This window comes from Musca autumnalis, unplaced genomic scaffold, assembly GCF_047663935.1.
Source record: "Musca autumnalis isolate F117 unplaced genomic scaffold, ASM4766393v1 scaffold_1, whole genome shotgun sequence".
Classification (NCBI taxonomy): Eukaryota; Metazoa; Arthropoda; class Insecta; order Diptera; family Muscidae; genus Musca; species Musca autumnalis.
The window spans coordinates 72,528,604-72,554,776 of NW_027411644.1; the positions used below are offsets into that span (position 1 = coordinate 72,528,604).

The 26,173-nt window shown below is 39.3% G+C and overlaps 1 protein-coding gene across 1 annotated transcript in view; it reads left to right on the forward strand.

The window, feature by feature from the left end:
• The window catches only part of trx (histone lysine N-methyltransferase trithorax), a 47,786-nt gene extending 29,411 nt beyond the window's left edge, over positions 1–18,375 (forward strand). Inside the window, exons 2-8 of the mRNA XM_073981081.1 lie at positions 4–1,186; positions 1,244–1,714; positions 3,453–3,701; positions 3,777–13,572; positions 13,639–13,772; positions 17,895–18,070; positions 18,201–18,375. Coding sequence (XP_073837182.1) covers positions 4–1,186; positions 1,244–1,714; positions 3,453–3,701; positions 3,777–13,572; positions 13,639–13,772; positions 17,895–18,070; positions 18,201–18,374 — 12,183 coding nt within the window. The 3' untranslated portion in view covers position 18,375. The remainder of the gene's footprint in view (positions 1–3; positions 1,187–1,243; positions 1,715–3,452; positions 3,702–3,776; positions 13,573–13,638; positions 13,773–17,894; positions 18,071–18,200) is intronic.
• The last annotated feature ends 7,798 nt before the right edge of the window (positions 18,376–26,173 follow it).

Below are 26,173 nucleotides of genomic sequence, written 5' to 3' on the forward strand. Positions count from 1 at the left end.
CAGAAACCTGTAACAAAATCTACAAATCAGGAGCAGCCTCAACTTGCCAGCAGCAGCAGAAGTGATAGCAGTGAAACGGGAGAAAATGATCAGCAACAAAGTGATGCAGATGGCCTAAAATCAAAAACTACAACGGCAGCAACAGCAATTGCAACCGATATGGCTGGTACGACCTCCACCACCTCATCCTCTGCAACAACAAATGGATCCTCATTATCAGCAACCACGAATGCGACGGGTGGCAGCAATGCATCGGACAAAAAGCAAAAGAAAACGGTGACCTTTAAAAATGTTCTCGAAACCAGTGATGACAAGAGCGCTGTCAAAAAATTCTACAATCCCGATAATCGTAAACCCCTCATATCGATTATCAAAAAAGAATGTCTTAATCGGCCGTTGATGTATACCCGCAGTAGTGAGTGCATTGTAAGACCCTCAAGGTTAACAGAAATTTTAAAAAATAATTCAAATATTGATAAATTGAATTCATTGAAATTTCGTTCAAATGCAACGCCATCTTCCTCCACCACATCGTCATCATCGCCGTCTTCGCTTCTAACGGGACCTTTGTCAAGGGTATTTGGAGCCCCTTTGCCACCAGATGATGAAGAGGAGCAACAAAATCAAAATGTCATAAATTTTCGTATTAATCAACCTGACGAAGAGGAGGACGATGATGATGACGGCGACGAGGATGAAGATGATGATGACGAGGAAGAAGATGGTGCTGACGAGGAAGAAGGTGAAGAAGGCCAAGATAACACCGAGGATAATGACAACGGACATCCAGGTGAAGAAGACCATGAAGAACTGGGCAAACGTTTACAATTGCCCAAAGAAAAAGAAGAGGCTAAACTACTTTCCGAATCTTCGAATATTGTGATAAAAGGCAAAGCTGAGGATGAAGACCAACAACAAATTGTTTTGGATACGCATTTTGTCTTGCCCAAACGTAGCTGTCGTTCGTCGCGTTTAATTAAGCCCAATAAACGTTTGGTCGAAGATTCGATATTGGGCAAGAAAAGCGGGGCTTCGAAAACAAGTCTCCCTTCCTCAGCAGCGGCAGCAACGGTGGCAGCAGCAGCAGCACAAATCAAAGAGGAGAAATCTCCGGGAGTGACACTGCAAACCAATTACTTTGGTTTGGGTGGTGACTATAAAACGAAGGAGTGTAATGGTTTGATGGGTAGGTTCTCCAGTTTATACCTTTTCTTTCATCTACTAATGGTATCTTTACTTTTAGGTTCCAAATCCTCCAAGGATGGCGATGCATTGAAACCCTCTGCCTTTGCAGCAGCCACCTCAAATGTTTTCCCCAATTTTGGTAGTGCCAATAGCTTGCTAGGCTCCTCTACCACCTCCACATCCACAAAGCCCAGTAGTTTTATCTTAAGACAACCCCGCCTTCAATTTGAATCACTTTCAGCTAATGTCTCCACCACAACCAGTACGAGCAGTACAACGGCGTCAACGACGACGACAAGTACCAGTGATCGTAGCAGTGTGAATGTTTCAGCTGCTGCAGCATTAGCCTTATCTGCCTCCCTACCAAAATCTTTACTACAGGCAATATCATCGTCCACATCTTCACCCAGCAACAGCAGCAGCAGTGCGTCAGCCACATCAGCATCTTCATCACCTGCCTCTGCATCGTTACTATCGCCCACATTTTCCTTAAACGGTACCAGTTCTTTGAAAAATAATGTTAATGCAGGTAAGTTGGGGATCGTGATGATCCGTATTTTTATATAGACTTCCTTCAGCTCGTCTATAATAACCAACTTCGGCTGGTGTCCTCAGGGACCTGAGGGATGTTTTTCTATAGAAAAAAGTGTCCTCAGTACATGAGGATTTTTTTCTATAGAAAAAAGTGTGCTCATGGACTTTAGGATTTTTTTACACAAAAAGTGTCCTCAGGTACCATCTTTTTATAGAAAAAAGTGTCCTCAGGGACCTGAGAAATTTCTTTTCTTTAGAAAACAGTTTCCTTGGTGACCTGATGAATTTTTTAGTGAGGAAAAAAGTGTCCTCATAGACCCGAGGAATTTTTGTCTGTAGAAAAAATCATCCTCAGAGCATTAAGGAAATTTTTTCTATAGAAAAACCCATCCTCAGAGCACTGAGGAGATTTTTTCTATAGAAAAAAGCCATCCTCAGAGCACTGTGGAAATTTTTTCTATAGAAAAAAAACCTCAGAGCTCTGAGGAATTTTTTTCTATAGAAAAAACAACCTCTGAGCACTGAGGAAATTTTTTCTATAGAAAAAAAAAACAACCTCAGAGCACTGAGGAATTTTTTCTATAAGAAAAACCTTACTCAGAGTACTGAAAAAAACTATCCTCAGAAAAAACTATCCTCAGAGCACTGAGGAAATTTTTTCTATAGAAAAAAACCATCCTCAGAGCACTGAGGAAATTTTTTCTATAGAAAAAACCATCCTCAGAGCACTGAGGAAATTTTTTCTATAGAAAAAACCATCCTCAGAGCACTGAGGAAATTTTTTCTATAGAAAAAACCATCCTCAGAGCACTGAGAAAATTTTTTCTATAGAAAAAACCATCCTCAGAGCACTGAGGAAATTTTTTCTATAGAAAAAACCATCCTCAGAGCACTGAGGAACTTTTTTCTATAGAAAAAACCATCCTCAGAGCACTGAGGAAATTTTTTCTATAGAAAAAACCATCCTCAGAGCACTGAGGAAATTTTTTCTATAGAAAAAACCATCCTCAGAGCACTGAGGAAATTTTTTCTATAGAAAAAACCATCCTCAGAGCACTGAGGAAATTTTTTCTATAGAAAAAACCATCCTCAGAGCACTGAGGAAATGTTTTCTATAGAAAAAACCATCCTCAGAGCACTGAGGAAATGTTTTCTATAGAAAAAACCATCCTCAGAGCACTGAGGAAATTTTTTCTATAGAAAAAACCATCCTCAGAGCACTGAGGAAATTTTTTCTATAGAAAAAACCATCCTCAGAGCACTGAGGAAATTTTTTCTATAGAAAAAACCATCCTCAGAGCACTGAGGAAATTTTTTCTATAGAAAAAGCCATCCTCAGAGCACCGAGACAATTTTGTCTATAGAAAAAACATCCTCACAGCACTGAGGTAATATGTTTTATGGAAAAACATCCTCGGGTTACTGAGGAAATTTTTTCTATAGAAAAAACCATCCTCAGAGCACTGAGGAAATTTTTTCTATGGAAAAAACCATCCTCAGAGCACTGAGGAAATTTTTTCTATAGAAAAAACCATCTCAGAGCCCTAAGGAAATTTTTTCATTAAAAAAACCATCCTCAGAGCACTGAGGCATTTTTTTCTATAGAAAAAAAAACATCCTCAGAGCACTGAGGAAATTGTTTCTATAGGATGTTTTTTTCTCGTAATTGGGAGTTCCTTTAGTTCTTTTATTGTGACATAACCTAACTTTTTTATTGTTTATATCTCTTCCAGCTTCCTTAACTGTCCATTCTTCAGGCACAACTACTGCTGCGTCGGCACCATCCTCAACCAATATCCTCTGTGTGGTATGTTCATCGCCCATACACACCAAAAATTTACCCCAGGCCTCAAAATATGGTCAGCTAAGCTGTGAATATTGCCGTAAATTTATATCGAAAATTGCCAAGAAATCTCTTGCCATAAAGAATTCCAGTTCTGCAATCAACAATAAACCCATTATACCACAATGTAAAGCAGAAGGTAAGCCACAGGGTTTGTTCTCATTTTGCGGATTTTTGCTAATTCATTTCTCTCCCTCTCTCTCTCCCTTTTTAGGAAACTGTTCCATTGCCCCGTTGAACAAAGGAATACACATTAAAAACTTTAAGAAACTCTACAAGGAACGCTGTGGCCTATGCTGGCTAAAGAAATGCCTGCAGACTCTACAATTGCCCAAAGTGAGGCTAAATGCTTTGTTACCTGTCTTAAATGCTGTCATTGGAGGTGGAGGCAATGCTGCTGTCAGCAGCAACAACAACAGTAGTAAAAACAATAATCTCATGGAAATGAAATTACGTAAAGATATGGTGGGGATGGCGGATGGTTTGGATGCAGCCAAGATATCTATTAAATGGAAAGCTACAGGCTCAACAACAGCAGGAGGAGCTACAAAGGAGCTGCTATCACCTGCAAGTATTACAACACCGGGATTATTGTCTCCTCTTGCTGGCTCGGATTTGGGTGTTAAATCTAATTTGAAAACAAATTCCATAACCAATGAAAGTTTGGGAGGAGCAGGAGGAGCTACGGCCCCAGTGACCTTTGGTAGCTTACCCTTGCTAAGACCGGCCATATTGGAAAAACCTTCTTTGATAAAACCCTCTTCCTTAATGGAAACAAAATTGGAAGTTGTGGAAAAGAAGCCCTTGGAAATTTTGAAGGATTTTAAGGTGGAGGCGGGTCTTTTGGAGATTAATACCACTTGTGGTGCCACTTCAACAAATCGTAACAATTTAAAGGCCAAGGAGAAAAAGGAACGCAAGGAGGTAAAGATCAAGGAACTTCCCTCTCCCAAGTGTGAGGAGAAATTAAAAGATTCCAAGGAGAATATTGAAAAGTCGGAGGTGTTGGAAAATAATGTAATACCTGCTGCATCCAGTGAAAATAGTTCCTTAAGCACGAATGGTTCGATAGTAACAACAGCAGGAGGTACCGGGCCGGTGACAACAACAACAACCACCACCAGCACCAATGGCCCCGGAGATAAACGTCAACGCATTGACCTGAAGGGTCCAAGAGTGAAACATGTTTGTCGCAGTGCCTCCATTGTTTTGGGCCAACCCCTGGCCATGTTTGGCGAGGATGAAGATCAACAGGAGATTGCATTAGCTGCTGGAGAACCTAATGTTAACCTTGAAACTGAAGCTGTTGTGGAAAAATTACCCTTGACCGATGAAAATGACAATTGTGCCTCCTGTAAACCTCAGCAAATGGAGAGTATCGCCACGGAGTTGCGTAACGAACAGCCACCACCATTAAAGGTAGCCAAATTGGAAACCCCAACCACGGCAAGTTCCAGTACAACAACAACAACTGCAACTACTATTACAACTAACATCAGCACCACCAGCACCAGCACCACAACAACAACGGCAACAAGATCCAGTGTTTTAACTAGCTCCAAGCTGTCACAGAGACACTACAATACCCACTTGACGGGTTATAAAAATAAATTCAGCTCACAAATGGTGGCCACCAACAGCTACTCGTCCTCCTCCTCAGCGGTGTTAACTGGCTCGGCATTGCATAATGTTAATGGCCAGCGGCAACGTAAGGACCCACTGGCGGGTAGCAAATGTAAACTACTGATTTCCATAGATTTTTGGGAAAATTATGATCCGGCTGAGGTATGCCAAACTGGTTTTGGCCTTATTGTTACGGAGACTGTGGCGCAGCGCGCCTTATGTTTCCTCTGTGGTTCAGCCGGTCAAGAGCCCCTGATATTTTGTGCCTGTTGCTGTGAACCCTATCATCAGTATTGTGTCCAAGATGAATTTAATCTCAAACATGGTTCATTGGATGAAACTTTGCTACTCAATGAAAGTTGTCTCAGTATTACGGGAAGTGGTGGTGCGAATACAGCCATAGCCAAGCTCAACTGGTTATGTCCACGTTGCACGGTATGCTACACCTGCAACATGTCTTCCGGTGCTAAGGTCAAGTGTCAGAAATGTCAAAAGAATTATCACTCCACCTGTTTGGGTACCAGTAAACGTTTGCTGGGTGCCGATCGCCCTCTCATATGTGTTAATTGCCTGAAATGTCGTTCCTGCTCCACCACAAAGGTAACCAAATTTGTGGGTAATCTGCCCATGTGTACTAGTTGCTTTAAGCTGCGCAAAAGGGGTAACTTTTGCCCCGTTTGCCAGAAATGTTATGATGATCAGGATTTCGATTTAAAAATGATGGAATGTGGAGATTGTCATCAATGGGTCCATGCCAAGTGTGAAACGCTGACAGATGAACAATACAACCTGCTGAGTACTCTACCGGAATCCATAGAATTTATATGTAAACGTTGTTCCCGCAAGTCCACGGAGGCCAAGCAAAGGGCCAATGAATGGCGTGAGGCGGTACGAGAAGAATTCCAATCGAATTTAATGAGCGTTTTGAAGCTATTGAGTAAATCAAGGCAGGCTTGTTCTTTGTTAAGATTGAGTCCCAGGAAGCAGATGAAATGTTCCTGTGGTGGTGGTGGTTCCAACAACAACAATAACCACAATAACTCAAAATATCAACCCAAGTCCTTGCAGTTTAACCAAGAAACCAACTCCACACCTGCAAATAACCTCAGCATAGATGTCTATGAATTTGATGACCAAGAAAGGGATGTGGAAGCCATGGCTCCACCCACTCCCCTCGCTATGGAAAAGAAATGCGTTTGCAACAATGCCAACAACTCCAATGGCTCAGCTGGCAACGGCAACTCCTCATCGGCAAATCAAAATCTTAGCCTGGTGGAAATCAAACAAAAAATCTCCAATGACAAATATCAATCCCTGGCTGAGTTCCACTATGATATGTCCATGGTAATACACCAGGCCAATTGCGATGAATTGGAAATTGTCTACAAGGAGCTGTTGTCGGAACAATTCCCATGGTTTCAAAATGAAACTCAAGCCTGTACCGATGCCCTGGAGGAGGATATGTATGAGACGGCCGGAGGTGCTTATGGTCTTAATACTTCGCTGGATTCTGAAAATGATTATCAAATGGATTGCCTACCCTCGGCTGAGGAGCAACAGGAGGAGGCCCAAAGATCAGCTCTACTGGCGGAATTGCCACAAGATTTGGAGGAGCAATTGTATGGCATAAAGTCAAGGCAAGATTCTAGGATTTGTCTATTTTGTAGACGTTCCGGAGAGGGTCTGCCCAATGAGGAATCACGTCTACTCTATTGTGGTCATGATTGTTGGGTCCACACCAACTGTGCCCTGTGGTCGGCAGAGGTATTTGAAGAAATTGATGGTTCCCTGCAAAATGTACATTCCGCAGTGGCCCGGGGCAGGATGATTAAATGCTCCGTTTGTGGTAATCGTGGTGCCACAGTCGGCTGCAATGTCAAGGCGTGTGGAGAACATTATCACTATCCCTGTGCCAGGACCAAGAATTGTGCATTTCTGGCCGATAAGTCCATGTATTGTCCGGCGCACGCTCCCAGTCAAAATTCCGCGAATTTTGAAACCCAGTTTGATGTTCTACGCCCCGTCTATGTGGAGCTGGAAAGGAAAAGGAAAAAACTTGTGGAACCCTCAAAGGTCCAGTTTCACATTGGCTCCCTGGAGGTTAAACAATTGGGACATATTTTGCCACGCTTCTCTGATACCTATGAGGCTTTGGTACCCGTAAATTTCCTGTGCTCCCGCCTTTATTGGTCTTCCAAGGAACCCTGGAAAATTGTGGAGTATACAGTGAGAACCTACATACACAACTCGTCGAGTTCCACGCTCTCCGCCGGTTGTTTGGATATGGGGAAAAATTTCACAGTGGATCACAGTCAAGCCAATACGGCCTTAATTCACTTGGGCCTGACCCAAATACAACAATGGCATTCCAGTTTAAATAAGACCGCGGATTATGACAATGCCATGGATGACTATGATTACCTGCAAAGTTTCACAAACAACAACAACTCTTCAAATAATCACCAAGACCATGTGAACAACAATGATGAGGAGCCCCAAACCAATGCCGATCTTTTGCCACCAGAAATCAAAGAAGCCATATTTGAAGATTTGCCCGGAGATCTTTTGGAGGGCATTTCCATGTTGGATATATTCACCAAGTGCATGAATTATGAAGATATGGCCCAGGGGGAACAGACCCCCCTTACCGATGAGGATACCATGACCTCAATAGGGGCCTTTACCAAACAATTGACGGCGGAATTGAATAATGGTTGGTCCACCAGTGGTGGTGGTGGTGGCGGGATGAGTAGTGATGATGGCCTCTTTTCCAACAGCCAAGCTGCGGCAGCTGTCAAATTGCAGAAACTTAAAAAATCCTCTTCACCCATTATCAACTGTGGTGATGTCAATGCCAAAAATGCCATTAAACGGAGGAAAATTTCCGAAAATATGCTCATCAGCTTCAATCAACATCATCATCACCAGCAAAGAAGCCATAAAAAGGACTCCAATGTCCGATTGGAATCTACAAATAAACGCAGTTTTACCTGGAGTGCTGAGAAGCGTTACAATTTGGAGGGCGGCTCCTCCTCGGATACTAAATTGAAAATAATGCAAATGGATGGTGTTGATGATTCGGTAACTGAGTTCCGATTTATACAACAGGATACCACAGCCATAAAATGTGAGCGATGTCAATGTGCCTATAGAAATTTGGAGGCATTTCAAAGGCATTTGCCCAGCTGTCCAGGGGGAAACACCACGGAAACCGACACAACAGAGCATCATCCATCGGAAACGGCAACAACAACAACGGGTATTACCTTGGAACAGTTGCAGGAGTTGAATAATAAACTACAGCAACAACAACAGCAGCAGCAACAACAACAACAAAGAACCGCCTCCCAATTGCCTTTCTTGCAGGCCATACCCAATGCCCAAACTCTGCAGCAGTTACAGGGCCTGCAGACCACCACCCTGCCCCTGCAGCTGCAAAATGTACAAAATTTACAAAATCTTCAACAATTACAACAACTACAACAATTGACCCAGGCTGCAGCACAACAGCAACAGCCCCAACACACATTGGGTGGTGGGAATTTCTTCATATCCACCACAACTTCAAATCCGGCGGAAGTTACCAACCCAAGTGCTGCGGATTTACAGCTCTATGCCAATGCATTGCAGGGTCTAACGGCCAATTTGAATGGTACCTTTACCCTACAACCGGCCAATACCGCCCAACACACTGCATTTACCACTCAACCCCAGGCAGCAGCTCCACAGCCGCAACTCTTGGCCTTATCCACAAATGCAGATGGTACCCAGCAAATCATACAGTTACCCGCTCACAATACCTCCACACCGGCTACATATCAGACCCTGCAGGCCACCAATACCGACAAGAAAATCATTTTACCTGTGGGCGGAGGGAAACCCATGAAGACCATGGCCACCAAGGCTGCACAGCAAGCAGCTGCAAAAAACAAACTGAAGGCCACAACAGCTGTTAAACCTTTGCAATCCAAGGTGCAAATTACCACCACCACAACCCAAAATAATCCGGGACAAACGCTCAATAACACGAATGTCAACAATGCCGCAACGGCGGCAGCAGCTGCTCAGCTTCTGAATCAACAAATTTTACAACAGTTACAGCAACAGGCTCAGGTGCAGGCCCAAGCTCAGGCCCAGGCCCAACAAAATGCCAACAATGCAGCGCCGCAAATTGTTTTTCAAACCACCAACCCTACCCAGCCTCAGATTATAATGCAGCAACCGCAACAGAACATTATTTCCTTTGTGACCACAAGTGCAGATGGAAGCCAGCAGCCACAATTTCAATATGTCACCTTACCCACCAATAATCAGCAGCAGACGGCCTCAACCCTCTTTACCACCAATGGGCATCATCATCATGCCCCCCAGCCGCTAATGCAATCGGCCTATTTGCAGACGGACGCCAGTGGCAATTTGGTATTGACAAGTGGCCCTGCAGCAACGCCCCAAGCCACACCCCTACAATTGCTTACCACTGGACCAGGATCCCAGGTCATAGGTACTCTCATACAACCCCAAACCCTGCAGTTGCAGGGTGGCAATGTCATAACCACCAATGGCACGGATGCTATGAACCAAGGAAATGGTGGTGCAGGGGCCACAACACAAACCCAACAACAGGTGATTATAAATGGTACCACTACAGCAACAGGAGCTGGCCCAGGGACCACCACTGGCCTTGAAATGTTGGCTGCAGGAGCCACAGCAACACCACAACTTGTTTTGGCTGCAGCCACCAATACCCCACCCATGTACTACGGACTAGAGACAATTGTACAAAACACTGTCATGTCTTCACAGCAATTTGTGTCCACAGCCATGCCGGGGGTTCTCAGTCAAAATGCCAGCTTTTCAGCCACCACAACCCAAGTGTTTCAGGCCAGTAAAATTGAGCCTTTGGTGGATATACCGGCAGGTTATGTTTTACTCAACAATGTAGATCCGAATCAGGCAGCAGCAGCGGCAGCTATTTTGCAAACCACCCAGCAGCAGCAACCTCAAGCGTCAGCGGCCGCAAATCAGGCAGTTAATAATCAAGCGGCAGCAAATCAGGCCAGTTTTATACAGGCCGCTTTACAGCAACAGGCAGCAGCGGCGGCAGCAGCCAACTTGGCAGCCGAACAGCAGCAGCAACAACAACAACAGCAGCAGCAACAGCAACAAACATTATTTAGACAGGCCTATCCCAATACCATGGCAGCTCAAATTGTGGTAACCCCCAATTTGGTGCAACAACAGCAGCAACCCCAAGCGCAGCAGGTTACCTTGACTTCTACGGTACCAGTAGCAACCCAGGCAATGCCTCAAAACACAACAACCTATGTGGATCCCACTACGGGAACTGTGTACAGTGCCAAGGTAACACCCATGGCCCAAATGAAGCGTGGCAAAACCACGGCCACAGCCACTCCCATGGCAGCAAATATTACCAAGGTCCAGCCTCAGCAGGTTGTGGTCAACAAGGTAATGCCCAATGTGGCCCAAATAAGCACCATGCAACAACAACAGCAGCAACAACAAGCAACAGCTCCTCCCTTAACCACACAACAACAATCGGCATTGATTTTAAATACCCCGGTGCAGAAACCCTTGAAACAACAACAAACGGTTAATAAAATCAATCAGCAACAACAACAACAGGCTGCGGCCTTAAAGTTGCAACAGGCGCAGGAAGCTGTTCCCAACAAGAAAACCAATATGATTAGACCCCTAAATAAGGCCGAGGTTAAGCCAAAGGTAATGAAAACAGCCACCGCCACCATGGTTACCAAGGCAAATGCAGCAGCAGCAGTAAATAATAACCACAGCAACAACAACAGCAGTAATCAAATGATTAATAACAACAACAAAATGATTATACTTAAACCACAACAACAACAAATACAACAACATGCGCAACAGCAGCAACAAATAATTTTGAATCCAAACTTGGTAGATATGGAAAACAGGCTGCAGCAAACAGCAGGATCTCAAGAGGAAGCTAACCCAGTGGCCATAATGGAACACAATATGGTGGGTCACACAGACAACAATCTTAATTCCGAACTTCTCTCGCTGCAGCAGGGGGCACAGCATCAAATTCATGCCACTCAACAGCAGCCCCAGCAACATTACAATGTTTCCGATGCCTTATTGGTGGAAGAAAATTCGGGCCAACAGTCCCTTAGCCATTGCTCATATTCCAATATGGCAAACTTTGAAAACCACAATAATCCTCCTTTACCACAACAACAACAACAAACCATGGCAAGCTCCAATGAAGGCACTAATCAAATATTGCCCACCATACAGCGTATGCCGCAATACACCAACATCAATATTGTCAACCCCTTACAACAATATTCCACAACAACAACATCCTCCACAGCCTCAACACTATCAAGCCTTAGTAACTCCTCAGCAACAACAGTTACTCGGCCCACAAATAGAGTTTTACCCATGCAACAGAAAACGAGCTCCACGACCATTACAAGCTGCAGCAATAGCAACACTAACAACAACACCAGCAACAGTAGTAGTAGCTATGAGCAACATAATACCGCAATCAGTAATTCGTTGGCTGCCTTTTGTACTTCCTCAACCATAACAACCAGTAGTACAACCACCACAACAACTCTCAACTCTTCTCCGCAAGATTTGCACTCCAACTCGAATCTCCAGGCAGAGGATACTACGGGTCTCATGAAAAATCAAGGGCTAAATAAAATTGCCTATGAGGCAGAGGTTAAGCAGATGTTACTGCATTCACCCAATCCCCAGCAAGAGGCTGCCATGCAACAACAACAGCAGTTGCAACATGTCATGTATCTTCAACAAGAACAGCAGCAGCAACAAACGAATCCTCTAACTTTAATGCCACCCAAGGCTTCACCACCACCCTTGGCCAGTTATGAATTACACAACAAACCTGAGGATAATTCCAAATTGGGCTACATTTCCCAGACGAACTTCATTGAGGAACAAACAGGCAATAACCCTCCACCCCTAGCAGTAGCAACAGCAGCAGCGGCATCAGAAGAATGTCTTATAACAGACCCCAAGTTCCCCTCTCAGGTAGAAGCGATTTTGTCCCCTACAAAAGACAATGAAGAAGAGGTGGTCTTGGCTATTTCCGACACTACCAACAATGCCCTTATGTCCACTCTCGAAGAACCCCAGCAAACAAATCTGGACCCCAATAATGAAGAAGAAGAGGATGAAGATGACGATGGTTTTAGTTTAAAAATGCCCTCTACCAATTGTTCCGATAATCTATCCATGGATAGTGATGAGCCGGCCGTCAAGGAGAAGATTAGCAAAATTTTGGATAATTTAACCAATGAGGATTGCAGTGAGTCACTGAATACCAATACCACTTTGGAGGGCACAACGGGTGGAGATTTAAACTCCCAAACCACCACAACCATCACAGAAGAACAAAATTATCTAACAAATCAGCAGCCGCAACAAACACACCACTCTCCTGAACATCACCTCTCTAACAACACCACAGATTTCCTCACAGCCAGTACACCAGAAGAAACTTCAGCCCTCATAGCTGATGTGGAATTGGCTGTGGAAAATATCAAAGAAAAGTTGCAAGAAAAACTCCAAGAACCCCAACTGCTAAGCACCACGCCTGAACAATATCAACTTTCCAATAGCCAGGCGGCAGCAGTGGTTGAAGAACTTATGGAAACGCATGTTACCTCAAGCACATTGCAACAACAACCAGATCCCCTAACCATAGCCTCTAACCATCCTCCACCCAATCAACCACCCACAAGGCTACCTAAACGCATAACCGGACCCCATTTGCTTTATGAAATACAAAGTGAAGATGGTTTTACCTACAAATCCACCTCCATTGCTGAGGTGTGGGAGAAGGTATTTGAGGCAGTACAGGTGGCGCGAAGGGCCAATGGTTTGGCTCCTCTGCCCGAAGGTCCCCTAGCCGATATGAGTGGTGTACAAATGATTGGTCTCAAAACAAATGCCCTAAAATATCTCATTGAACAGCTGCCCGGTGTGGAGAAATGCAACAAATACACCCCCAAATATCATAAACGTAATCATCACTCTGCAACAGGTTCCAACAGCAGTGGTAGCAGTATTAGTAATTATTCCACACAATCTCATTTGAGTGGCAGTCTATCTGCCTTGTGTTCCAGTTCCTTGAGTAACTCTTCAATGGCGGCCACAGCTTCATGTCTTGATGTTGATGGCAATAGTTTGGATTATAATTCCGAACAAGAAGAACTCAACGAAAATCCTTATGATTGTGCTCGTTGCGAACCATATTCAAAGCGTTCGGAATACGATATGTTTAGTTGGCTAGCGTCGAGGCATCGTAAGCAGCCCGTGCAGGTGTTTGTTCAGCCATCGGATAATGAATTGGTACCAAGGTAAGTTAAAAGTTAGATTTTCTTTTGCGTTACATGGAGTCTTTATATTTTGTGACATACTTTTAGGCGCGGTACTGGCAGCAATCTACCCATGGCCATGAAATATCGCACATTGAAGGAAACATACAAAGATTATGTTGGGGTTTTTCGTTCACACATCCATGGACGTGGTCTCTATTGTACAAAGGATATTGAAGCTGGTAAGTAGATGAAGGATTATTACACTTATTTTCTCAAGAATGTTTAGAATACTCCTCTGTCGCCCATAAAGATGAAACACGGAGTCATTATTAACGATCTAAAAGAGTTCGTTTTTATAGATGAGCTTGAGATCATCTTTATAGACGACCTAGAGGTCGTCTTTATAGACAACAAAAAGTTAGGTTGGGACAGGTTAGTTGGGTAGCACAAAAGAGAACACAAAAAACCATCCTCATGATACTGAGGATTTTTTTATAGGGGACCTAAGGATTTTTTTCTCTAGAAAAACTGTTCTTAGGGGCTATGGGAAAAAACTCATTTTTAGGTTACTAAGGATTTTTTCTATAGAACAAATCATCCCCAGGGCAGAAAAATTCCCTCAGTTACCTGAAGATGTTTTTTTCCATTGAAAAATGTCCTCAGTAATCTGAAGATGTTTTTTTCATAGAAAAAATGTTCCCATAAGAACCATACTCCGGGAACCGAGGAAATTTTTCCATATAAAAAACATGCACTGAGGAAATTTGTTCTATAGAAAAAAACATCCTCAGGTTCCAGAGGATTTTTTTCTACAGAAAAAATATCATCAGGTTTCTGAGGAATTTTTTTCAATAGAAAAAACCATCCTCAGATTACTGAGGAACTTTTTTCGAAGGAAAAACCCATCCTCAGATTACTGAGGAAATTTTTTCTACAGAAAAAACCATCCTCAGATTGCTGAGGAATTTTTTTGTATAGAAAAAACCATCCTCAGGTTACTAAGGATTTTTTCTATAAAAAAAAACCATCCTCGGGATATTGAGGAAAATTTTTCTATAAAAAAAAATATCTTCAGTTTTCTGAGAAATTTTTTTAATAGAAAAAACCATCCTCAGCTTACGAAGGATTTTTTCTATAAAAAAAATCATCCTCAGATTACTGCAAAATTTTTTCTATAGAAAACACCATCCTCAGATTATTGAGGAAATTTTTTCTATAGAAAAAACCATCCTTAGATTATTGAGGAAATTTTTTCTATAAAAAAACATCCTCAGATTACTGAAAAATGTTTTCTATAGAAAAAACTATCCTCAGATTATTGAGGAATTCTTTTTTCCTATAGAAAAAACCATCCTAAGATTGCTGAGGAATTTTTTTCTATAGAAAAAACCATCCTCAGATTACTGAGGAAATTTTTTCTATAGAAAAAACAATCCTCAGATTGCTTAGGAATTTTTTTCTATAGAAAAAACCATCATCAGATTACTGAAGAAATTGTTTCTATAAAAAAGAAACCATCCTCATGTTTCTAAGGAAATTTTTTCTATCGAAAAACCCATCCTCAGGTAACTAATGAAATTTGTTTCTATAGAAAAAACCATCCTCAGGTTACTGATGAAATTTTTTCTATAGAAAAAACCATCCTCAGATTGCTTAGGAAATTTTTGCTATAGAAAAAACCATCATCAGATTACTGAAGAAATTTTTTCTATAGAAAAAACCATACTCAGATTGCTTAGGAAATTTTTTCTATAGAAAAAACCATCATCAGATTACTGAAGAAATTTTTTCTATAGAAAAAACCATCCTCATGTTTCTGAGGAAATTTTTTCTATACGAAAAAGCCATCCTCAGGTTACTGAGGAAATTTTTTCTATACGAAAAAACCATCCTCAGGTTCCAGAGGATTTTTTCTACAGAAAAAACATCTTCAGGTTTCTGAGGAATTTTTTTTGTATAGAAAAAACCATCCTCATGTTACTAAGGGTTATTTGTATAGAAAAAACCATCCTCAGGTTACTGAGGAAATTTTTTCTATAGAAAAAACCATCCTCAGGTTCCGGAGAATTTTTTTCTACAGAAAAAACATCATCAGGTTTCTGAGGAATTTTTTTCAATAGAAAAAAACCATCCTCAGATTACTGAGGAACTTTTTTCGATTGAAAAACCCATCCTCAGATTACTGAGGAAATTTTTTCTATAGAAAAAAACCATCCTCAGATTTCTGAAGAATTTTTTTCTATAGAAAAAACCATCCTCAGATTGCTTAGGTAATTTTTTCTATAGAAAAAAACATCATCAGATTACTGAAGATATTGTTTCTATAGAAAAAAACCATCCTCATGTTTCTGAGAAAATTTTTTCTATCGAAAAACCCATCCTCAGGTTACTGATGAAATTTGTTTCTATAGAAAAAACCATCCTCAGATTGCTTAGGAAATTTTTGCTATAGAAAAAACCATCATCAGGTTACTGATGAACTTTTTTTTCGATAGAAAGTACCGTCCTCTGGTTCCTGAGGAATTTTTTTCTACAGAACAAAAAACATCTTCAGGTTTCTGAGGTTTCAGGTTTCTAAGGAAATTTTTTCTCTAAAAAACCATCCTCAGGTTACTAAATTTTTTTCTATAGAAAAAACCATCCTCATGTTACTGAGGAAATTTTTTTCTACCATCCTCAGATTACTGAGGAAATTTTTTCTATTGAAAGAACCATCCTCATATTACTGAGGAAATTTTTATAGAAAAAGCCGTCTTCAGGTTACTGAGGAAATTTTTGGTATAAAAAAAAAATTATCTTTAAATTACTGAGGAAATTTCTCCAATAGAAAAAAACATCCTTTGACTACTAGAAAAAAACATCTTCAGGTTTATAAGGCAGTTTTTCTATAGAAAAAAACATCCTCAGATTACTGAGGACATTTACTTAATTTACTGGGGAAATTTTTTCTATAGAAAAAACCAACCTCAGATTACTGAGGAAATTTTTTCTATCGAAAAAAATTTTCTATAAAATTTTTTCTCTAGAAAAAACTATCCTCAGGTTCGTTTATTGAGGAAATTTTTTTCTGTAAAAGAACTGAGGAAATTGTTTCTGTAGAACAAACCAGCTTCAGGACAATGAGGAAATTTTTCTATAGAAAAAAGCCATCCTCAGGTTACTGAGAAATTTTTTCTATAGAAAAAAACCCATACTCAGGTTACTGAGGAAATTTTTTCTACAGTAAAAAACCATTCTCAGGTCACTGAGCATTTTTTTTATAGAAAAGAAACTTAGGAAATTTTTCTATAGGAAAACTATCCTTAGGTTACTGAGAAAAAATTCTGTAGAAAAAAAAACATCCTTAGGTTACTGAGGATTTTTTCCAATAGAAAAAATGTCCTCAGTGAGATTTCTTTTGCAATAAATAATCGTCTCCGTGACCTGAGAAATTTGTTCTATTGAAAAGAGTGTCTTGAGAATTTTTTAATAAAGAAGTGCCCTCAGCGACCTGTGGATTTTTTTTCTATAGAAAAAAGTGTCATCTGTGACGCGAGGAATTTTTTCTATAGAAATGAGTGTCCCAAGGACACTCTGAAGAACTAACCTTCTGCACGTCTATAACGACTGCCTTCGGCTCGTCTATAAAGACGATTACCGTAGAGACGATGCAATAAATAATCGTCCTCCGTGACTTGATAATTTTTTTCTATTGAAAAGAGTGTCTTGAGAATTTTTTAATAAAGAAGTGCCCACAGCGACCTTTAGATTTTTTTCTATAGAAAAAAGTGTCATCAGTGACGCGATGAATTTTTTCTATAGAAATGAGTGTCCCAAGGACACTCTGAAGAACTAACCTTCTGCACGTCTATAACGACTGCCTTCGGCTCGTCTATAAAGACGATCACCGTAAAGACGATGCAATAAGTAATCGTCCTCCGTGACCTGAGAAATTTTTTCTATTGAAAAGAGTGTCTTGAGAATTTTTTAATAAAGAAGTGCCCTCAGCGACCTTTAGATTTTTTTTTTTTTAGAAAAGTGTCATCAGTGACGCGAGGAATTTTTTCTATAGAAATGAGTGTCCCAAGGACACTCTGAAGAACTAACCTTCTGCACGTCTATAACGACTGCCTTCGGCTCGTCTATAAAGACGATCACCAGCTCGCTTTAAAGATTCCCTTTAGTTGGTCTATAAAGTATCGCATTCCGTTCGTCTATAAAGACTTCCTTCAGCTTTTAATTTATTTTATTTATTTAAAGACTTCTTTTCGCTCATCTATAAAAGCACCCTTCCGCTCGTCTATAAAGAAAGACTCCATTTAGTTTTTATTGTAGTCATTTTTAGAATTGTTATTTCTTAATTCCCCTTTTATTCTTACCAGGTGAAATGGTCATCGAATATGCTGGTGAATTGATACGTTCCACCTTGACAGATCAACGTGAACGCTACTATAATAGCCGTGGCATTGGTTGTTATATGTTCAAAATCGATGATAATTTAGTTGTTGATGCCACCATGCGAGGCAATGCAGCCCGGTTTATAAATCATTCGTGTGAGGTAAGTTGAAAACAAACTGCTTCATATTCTCCACAGTTCCATGGGAAGAGGATTCTTTCTCCTTCTTACTTAGGATAACAATTTTTAATTTTATTAATAATTGTAATTTTGTTTCTCTTCCCTCTTCCAGCCCAATTGCTATTCCAAAGTTGTGGATATTCTCGGTCATAAACACATTATCATTTTTGCCCTGCGACGCATTGTCCAGGGTGAGGAGTTAACCTATGATTACAAATTCCCCTTTGAAGATGAGAAAATACCCTGCTCATGTGGTTCCAAAAAGTGTAGAAAGTACTTAAACTAAATAAGGAAACGAAGAAGAAGATGAAAAAAGTAAAACATGAAAACTAAAACCCTGAAAGATGGCTGGCCAAGCAGCACAACTGATGATGCCGTTTGCTGCTGCTAAGCAAAACAGCCTAAAGTGATTAAAAGTGATTTGTATGAAAAACAAAAACAAAAAAACCAACATTTTTATTATTATATAACGATTATGTATTATGTAATTGTGTGTAATTTATACATCTATATATAAAAAAATATTTATATACTCATTAGTTTAATGTTGAGAATGCCGTAAAACCATGCCATGCAGAGCAAAACAAAAAAATCTAAAAATGATGAATTTTTCAAACAAAAAAAAGGCAACGAAAATTTTGTTTCAAAATGTTATAAACAAAAAAAAAAAAACAAATTATATATGGAATCTATGAGAAATTATATTGAATATTTTCCTCTCTCTATCTCCTCCCCTATACTTCATTCGCTCCAAATGAAGATTATTGTAAAATTGTATTTTGTATTTAAACACCACCCCCCCCACACACACACTGATACACACCTAACCTATATTGCAAAGTGTTGTGTGACCCCGGGGTGATAATGATATTAATAAATCATTACTTTTTTCTTGTATAAATGTTAAGTAGGATTAGAAATCTGTGAAACAAAAAATCAACAAAACAAAAAAAAAAATATTAAGAAAAAAATTACAACAGTATTCCGAAAAAAAAAATAGTAAGAAATTTATTAACACTATCCTTAAAACAAGCGTTTAAAAATAATATTTAAAATCAACAAACAACTATTTTTTTTAACATGTAATGTTAGTTTGAAGACATAAAGAAGAAGAAGAAGATGAAGAAGAAACGCTAAACCTAGAAATGGCTACAGAAAACAAACAAAAGTAACTTTTACTTAAGCTTTTTTCCCTTAACTTTTTGTTTACTTTTGAGAAAAGAATAGAAGAACAAGAAGAAATTCTTCTATATTGTGTAGCTTACAAAATATTAATTAATCTCTTATAAACAGGGTGTGACAAAATGAACGTCGTAACAATGAAATGCGGAACATAAATTTAGGGGTGATAGTCCAAAGAAATGATTTAGAAGCAAATTTAAACTTATTTGGGTCAAGAGATAAAGTAAGGGAAACATCATAATTCCAGTGGAGGGATCTATATATGTTGAACTCCTTTTTTTGTCATAGAAATACTTTCAAACCTATATGAATGAACCATTTTTGCCCTCTACTTGAAAAGGGTACCTTTTTATTATTGTCCTCACAGGCCAACTTTATAAATGACCAAAGACAGCATTTATGGGCGATACAATGGGAATCAAAAAGGCAGCCTAAAGATTACTAAAAATGAATGTCGTAGGGAGAACAAGAGGTTGTGTTAAGGCGACCAAAATAAAATTGTGACGTACGGGTACCAGTTATAACCTACAGAAAAGCAGATATAGTCGACTACAGGGAAATGAAGAAGAAAGTATTAAATGACCACAATTGTGTTTTGTAAGGCGAGTAAAGGAGTGCTTTTTAAGGGCGTATTTTGAAAGAAGCAGTAGGGAATCTTTTTATAGAAGAGTTGATGGTAGTCGTCTTAATGTGGAACTATATAAACAAGACTATACAAAATTAAACGAGTCGATGGAGGGAGTCTTTAAAGACGATTTGAATCGGTGGGCTAGATGAACTAGATGAAGATCAATTCTTAAACACGGGATGAATCAGGCAGTCTTTATAGTATGCATTCTGTACAGACAAACTGAAGCAGGAAGTCTATATAGACGAGATAAAGCAGGAGCTCTTTATAGACGAACAACTGAAGCATGGAGACTTTATAGATGAGCTAAATCAGACAGACTATATTGAGTAGACTAACTGAAACAGATAGTCTTTATAGACGAGCTGAAGCTATTAACCTTTATATACGAGTGGGTCTTTATAGACTATATGAAGCAGGGAGTCTTTATAAACAAACTGGAGCAGGTATGCTTTGTCTTGGAATAAGAACTTAACTTGTAAGTCTATCAGGGCGATTATGAATGTCAACTTCCCCTGAGTTTTGCATTTCTGCCGTTTCAACTTAAAGGAGTAAGTGAGAAAACACACGGGGATTTGACATTCATAATTGTTCTGTATATAGATTTTCTGAAGCAGGGAGTAGTGTCTATCACGATGCTAAAGCAGGGAGTTTTTATAGTCAAGCTAAAACATGAGGTCTCTTAGACTTTCGTCAACTTATTTTAAATTCTTATTTCGGTGAGACTCCTGCTTAAGCGAGTCTTTATAGGTGAGTTGATAGGAGTCTTTGTAAGCGAGTAGGACGAAGCTTTTAGACACAGCCCAAAAAGGAATTTCAATACATCCCCACAAAACAGTCTTTATAGACGATCAGAAGAGAGTTTTCATAGCCGATCAAAAAGTTGTCTTTATAGACGACTGAATAGCGTTCATTATAGGCTACCAAAAGAAAATAGACGACTTATTTTTATAGATAGCCCAAGAATCTAAAAGCTGAAAGGTGTTTTTAAAATGAAGATCGCACAACCCGCCTTAGTCCAACAAAAATTGGACTTTATGGCGATGAGAACTGAGTTTCCTTAGTAGGTTTTTATAGACTAAATGGGGTTCATTAGAGGCTACCAGAAGAATTTTTTATAGACAAACGAATTATACAGAGTCAAAAGATGCTTGTATTCTTTGTCTTTTTCGTTTCTAATGAATTCAAGTAAAAACGTATACTTTTTGACTCCCAAAAGAAAGATTAATAAGCTAAAAAGATCCTGAAGAGTGTTTTATAAACGAAGACCACGCAACACTCCAAATAAAGGTAGAACTTATGCCTTTAATAAAAACAGTAGAAATTCTTAAGGAGCAAAACTAGGGGGACAAGAGATTTTTAGAAAAAAAAACTAAACATCACCTCCTGTACTTAAAAGACGTCGTTGAATGTCTTTCGAATAGCAGAGGCGTTATATTAGCCTTAGAAAGTCTATCAGGGCAATCATGAATATTTCCCTCGGAATTTTCCGCACGGAAAATAATTTTAAAAAGTGAAATTCTTTCAAAATCAACATTTTAAAAGTTGAAAACCTACTATAATCATTTAATTATGTTATATTTTCGCCGAATCGACAAAAATATTCCCTTTTGGACAAAAATATGGAAATGAAAAAATGTGATATTGGGGAAAGGGAAAAAATTCCGCACGGAATTTTTATTCATGATTGCCCTGTATATGAAAAATAAGTCTTCTTAACCTTGATGCCTTCTCTATACGTAGAACAACTAAACCCTCAGCCTTTGGCTATAGACTTTTATACGACCAAACTGTGTCCCATCGAAATAATGGTTTTAGACCTCAAGTATGTTTGGACGAAATCCGTTGCAGACAATTTGTTGTCGGTTTAGCCATGTCCGTTCGCCTGTTTGAAGTGCACGATAACTCACGAACAAATCAACCGAATCGGTCCAAAATTTGTCCAAACTTGGATCAACTTCGAAGAGGGGCGACTCCCTCGGGTAACTTCCCCACAAAAGTTCAACATTTTTTGCACATATGGTTCACACGATAACTCTCAACGGTATAACCTTTGCACAACGTAATACTTCTAACAGACATAGATCAGGTTCGAAATTGGACGGATATAGTCCACTTGTCCGGGTACACACTAAAGTTTGAAAACTTTTTCAGAAATGACTTGCTCTTGAATTGATTTTTTACAACAGGAGGTTCAGGGGGCCCCTATTTTTTCGGGTGCAAAACAATACCTCCTGAGATAACGACCGTAAAAGCTGTAAATAACCCCTAGGGACACCATATCTAGGGCTTTGTGGGCAAGACCACTCTCGAAACGGATACACTGCGTTGGTCTAAACTTCGCGTATCGTAAGGCTGACTTCCGAAACGTCAGTTGCTTTGTATTTGTGCATGTTCTTGTTCTTAGATCGAGTTCCCCACTAGTGCAGTTTCATAAAATTACTCTAGTATGGAACTCGATTTAAGAACCCCTAGTTTCATGCATGAATACAAAGCAACTGACAATACGGAAGTCAGCCTAACATTTCTGCGATTCTGAGATAAGGTTCGAAGATGATGTTTATTGGTCCACACTCATTCTGGTACCTCCCCCACAAAAGTTAACAATTTTTTCGCTCGGAGCAACCGATTTGGTCCAAATTTTGTTTCACGTAATATTTTGTCCAAACACAATTGGAAGTTCGAAAATGGGGCATAGCTTTCCACTAAAAGTTAAAAATTGTTGCCACAAAATTCTGAAACCCCCTTTAAATATATAATTCGTGGGGGAATGATTTTGCTTGTGTAGCCGGTATTCGATCTGTCCATAGACTAAAGTTTCGATTCACACAGGCTGAGGGTATATCTTTGACGGAGGCGACTGAAACTTTTTTTACTTGTTAAAATCATCTGTAACCTTTCGAAAACAAATAGGCTATATATTTTGCTAGTTCAAGACCTACTAGTCTTCTCTTTCCTCTAACCTTCTTGCATTTTTAAAATATAGACAACGTCTCTTGTACTTAGAACGCGGAGGCTTTCATAATATTTGAAAGAGGATTATTCTGAATGTAAATTCCCCGAAAGATTTCTCACTCTAACCTGTAAGTTGAAACGGAGGAAAGACAAAATTCACGGTGAATTTTTTGTGCAAAATAAACCCGCGGAAGATCTTGAGGTACCGGATGGATATTGAGGCACAGGATATTGATTCTTCCTTTGTCTCTAAAATACCTTCGGCAGAGGCGTTTTTAAATGTATTCATTAGAAGCTTTTGCTTTTTAGATAGGGTAGTTAGTTAGGGTAGTTAAAATATGTGGCCTGCAGATCATTTACTGTGTGTCACTTCTGGAACTTCAAATTCCTAACAAATTGGCATCAGACGACTTAGACGTCTTCTCGTCTATTTAGGGGGTCAAGGGGCCCTTCTAAACATTAGGAGGTCTTGTATTGCCATTAGATGATCTTCTACTTTCAAAGTTCTAGAACGTTTCTATTGTCTCTAAAACATTTTTCCATTTTCAAAATCAAATATATTGCCTCCAAGACACATAGAACTAGATTTCTTCCATGATCTAAAGAAAGCTGATTGTCTAAAAATGGCTTAAAGAAAAGCTTGGTAATTTTTCATTCATGCAGAAAAACTCCAAATTTATAGAAGGCCTCGATATCTTACGTCATCTATATAAATCTAGTACATGTTTATGTAATAAGATATACAGGGCGATCATGAAGGTAAACTCCCCGTGAGATTTGGCTTTCTGCCGCTTCAACTTAAGGGAGAAAGTGAGAAAACTCACGGGGAGTTGTTCATGATTGGGCTGATAAATGTGTTTTGTGATTTGTATTTGCTAGAAACAATTTTATTGGCTTTGAAAAACAACCTTTTGTTTTGCCTATGTAAAGTCCTAGGGCTGAGACTCATTATTGGGTCTCTCACATAAGTCTCTCAAATAAGAAAGTCAGTAAAACTAACACTATTTTCCATTTTATGAAAAATGATTTGAGTTTAAAAGATATTAGAAGGGGAAAAAATATTAGAACTGATACACTTTTTTATTATGTGGGCTCTAAATGACACATCCCAAATGCTGCGCTTAGTTAGTTCTCCGTTTTGAACTGCATTTTGGAAGTTTACCCATTTCTTCTCTTGCCCTCAGCAAGCCTGGGTTTAGTTTCAATATTCCGCCTAAAAGTATGCCTATAAATGTGCCTTCCTCCGATAATATTGATTGTCAAATTTTGCAGGGTAGATGGCGTTGCAACACATTTAATAATAACAATTATTCTTGAATTTTTAAAGTCCTTAAACGAATTTTGAAAAAAACGACTTTTCTCGTATTTTCGCACCATTAGCCTTTTCCAGGCGGAATTACCTCCGCCCTTTAAAGCGATTTTTAAACAATCTTGAATTTTCCCGATCCACACTAAAGTAATTTCAATGAAATTTTGACATGAAATTTTGAATTTTTTTTTTTAGGAAAACCACATACAGGGCAATCACGAATAAAAATTCCGTGCGGAATTTTTTCCTTTTCCCCAATTTCAGAATTTTTTATTTCCATATTTATATCCAAAATGGGACTATTTTTGTCGATTCAGCGAGAATATTGCATAATTAGCAATGTTTTAAAAAGTTGGTTTTAAAATAATTTCACTTTTTAAAAATATATTCCGTGCGGAAAAGTCCTAGGGAAATATTCATGATTGCCCTGATAATTTCAAGAATCTACTAGTGTACACGCTTTCATGTGTTCTGCAATTTTGCTTTGTTGCAATATTCATATGAAACTATCAGACCGTTTTATTTTATATTTTCTTTTAAATTTCATATCAAAATTTCAGTGAGATTACTCTTAGTGTGGACCGGGACTTTGGGAACCATTCTATTGGCCAGATTGGTTTATTTTATCGATAACTCAATTAGGTTTGTAAAATTGTTATGTAAAATTATTTCTATGAGCTATCGAGTCTTAGGGGTCGATTTTGCATTACCACTAAACTTGAGTTGCGTTGTCAATTGTCAGCATAACTGAAATGAAATGTTGTATCATTGTTATCAACCCAACTGGGTTGTCGATAAACGTGTTATCGATTAGTGTTTTTTTTTCAAACTTGTGAGCTCTAAAATCCAAAAGGCACAATTCGCCAAAAAAAAACTTTTTCAAAATAAGTTTAGTAGAATTTTTTTTTGATGATGAAGAAAATGTACATGACATGGCATCTATTAGAAGAAATTTGAGGGGCAAGTCGCGTCCATTGGAATTGCCATATGCACTTTAAGTTGAAGCTCATGTTGGAATGATCTGTATAATCAGTAAATTATTTTAGTTTTAAGGCGTATTTTCGATTACCAAAGGATGCCGTAGTTTACATTGTGGAAACGTTAAAGGATGACTTCGAAGAAAGTTACAGATTAACAGCAATACCCCACTTTTAAAAGTGTGCGCCGCGTTGAGATTTTTTGCGGAGGGAAGTTTCCAAAAGTCCCATGGCAATGATTACAACAATTGCATGGCTCAGTCTACATTGTCGAACGTATTGAAGGAAGTTGCCCACTTGATAGAGGACAAATTGTGCCAAAATTGGATCGTTTCGAAGTTGACGGAGGAGGAAAAAAGACAAAACAACTACGACTTGTTCCGCTTCAAAATTTGACATTATTTCCATTTCATCTTCATTCCATGATTCCAAAATACCATAAGTGGAACCTGCAGGATTTGTCACCAAATTCATTTGCAAAAGATTTGCTTCTGTCTGCTCCAAAGGCGATAAACACACTTTTTCCGATGGACCACCACAAGTGGCGTTGAAGTTTCTTTTATTTTGAGTCATTTTCTTCTTCAACTTAGCTTTAAAGTGAATCCAGACTCTCTGCCACTCTTCTGGTGTTCGTGTCAGAGGTCCATGGCTGTTTAAACTGTCCGAAATGGACCTCCACGCCTCATCTGCTGTGGCTTTGGTTTCACCAAAAGCCCGAACTCCTCGGGCTAAGTTTGGATTTGAATCAATTTAACAATTAATATTTCAAACTGTTGCTTTGTAGTTATTTTCACCATACTTTTGATACACAAAATTAATTAATCATGCAAAGAATCAACAATTGTTGAGAAAATGTTTTTTTTTCTTTCAATTTTACTTCTTGTTTCTTCGAAAATATTTACTGCAACTGAAAATAACTGGTTGCTGAAAAAATAACCGGTTCGTCAACTGAGTTTCGTCACTTCAGTTGAAGGTTGCCATACAAAAAGTAATTTTGACAACTGGCCACTCAACGATAATTGTTATCGATAATC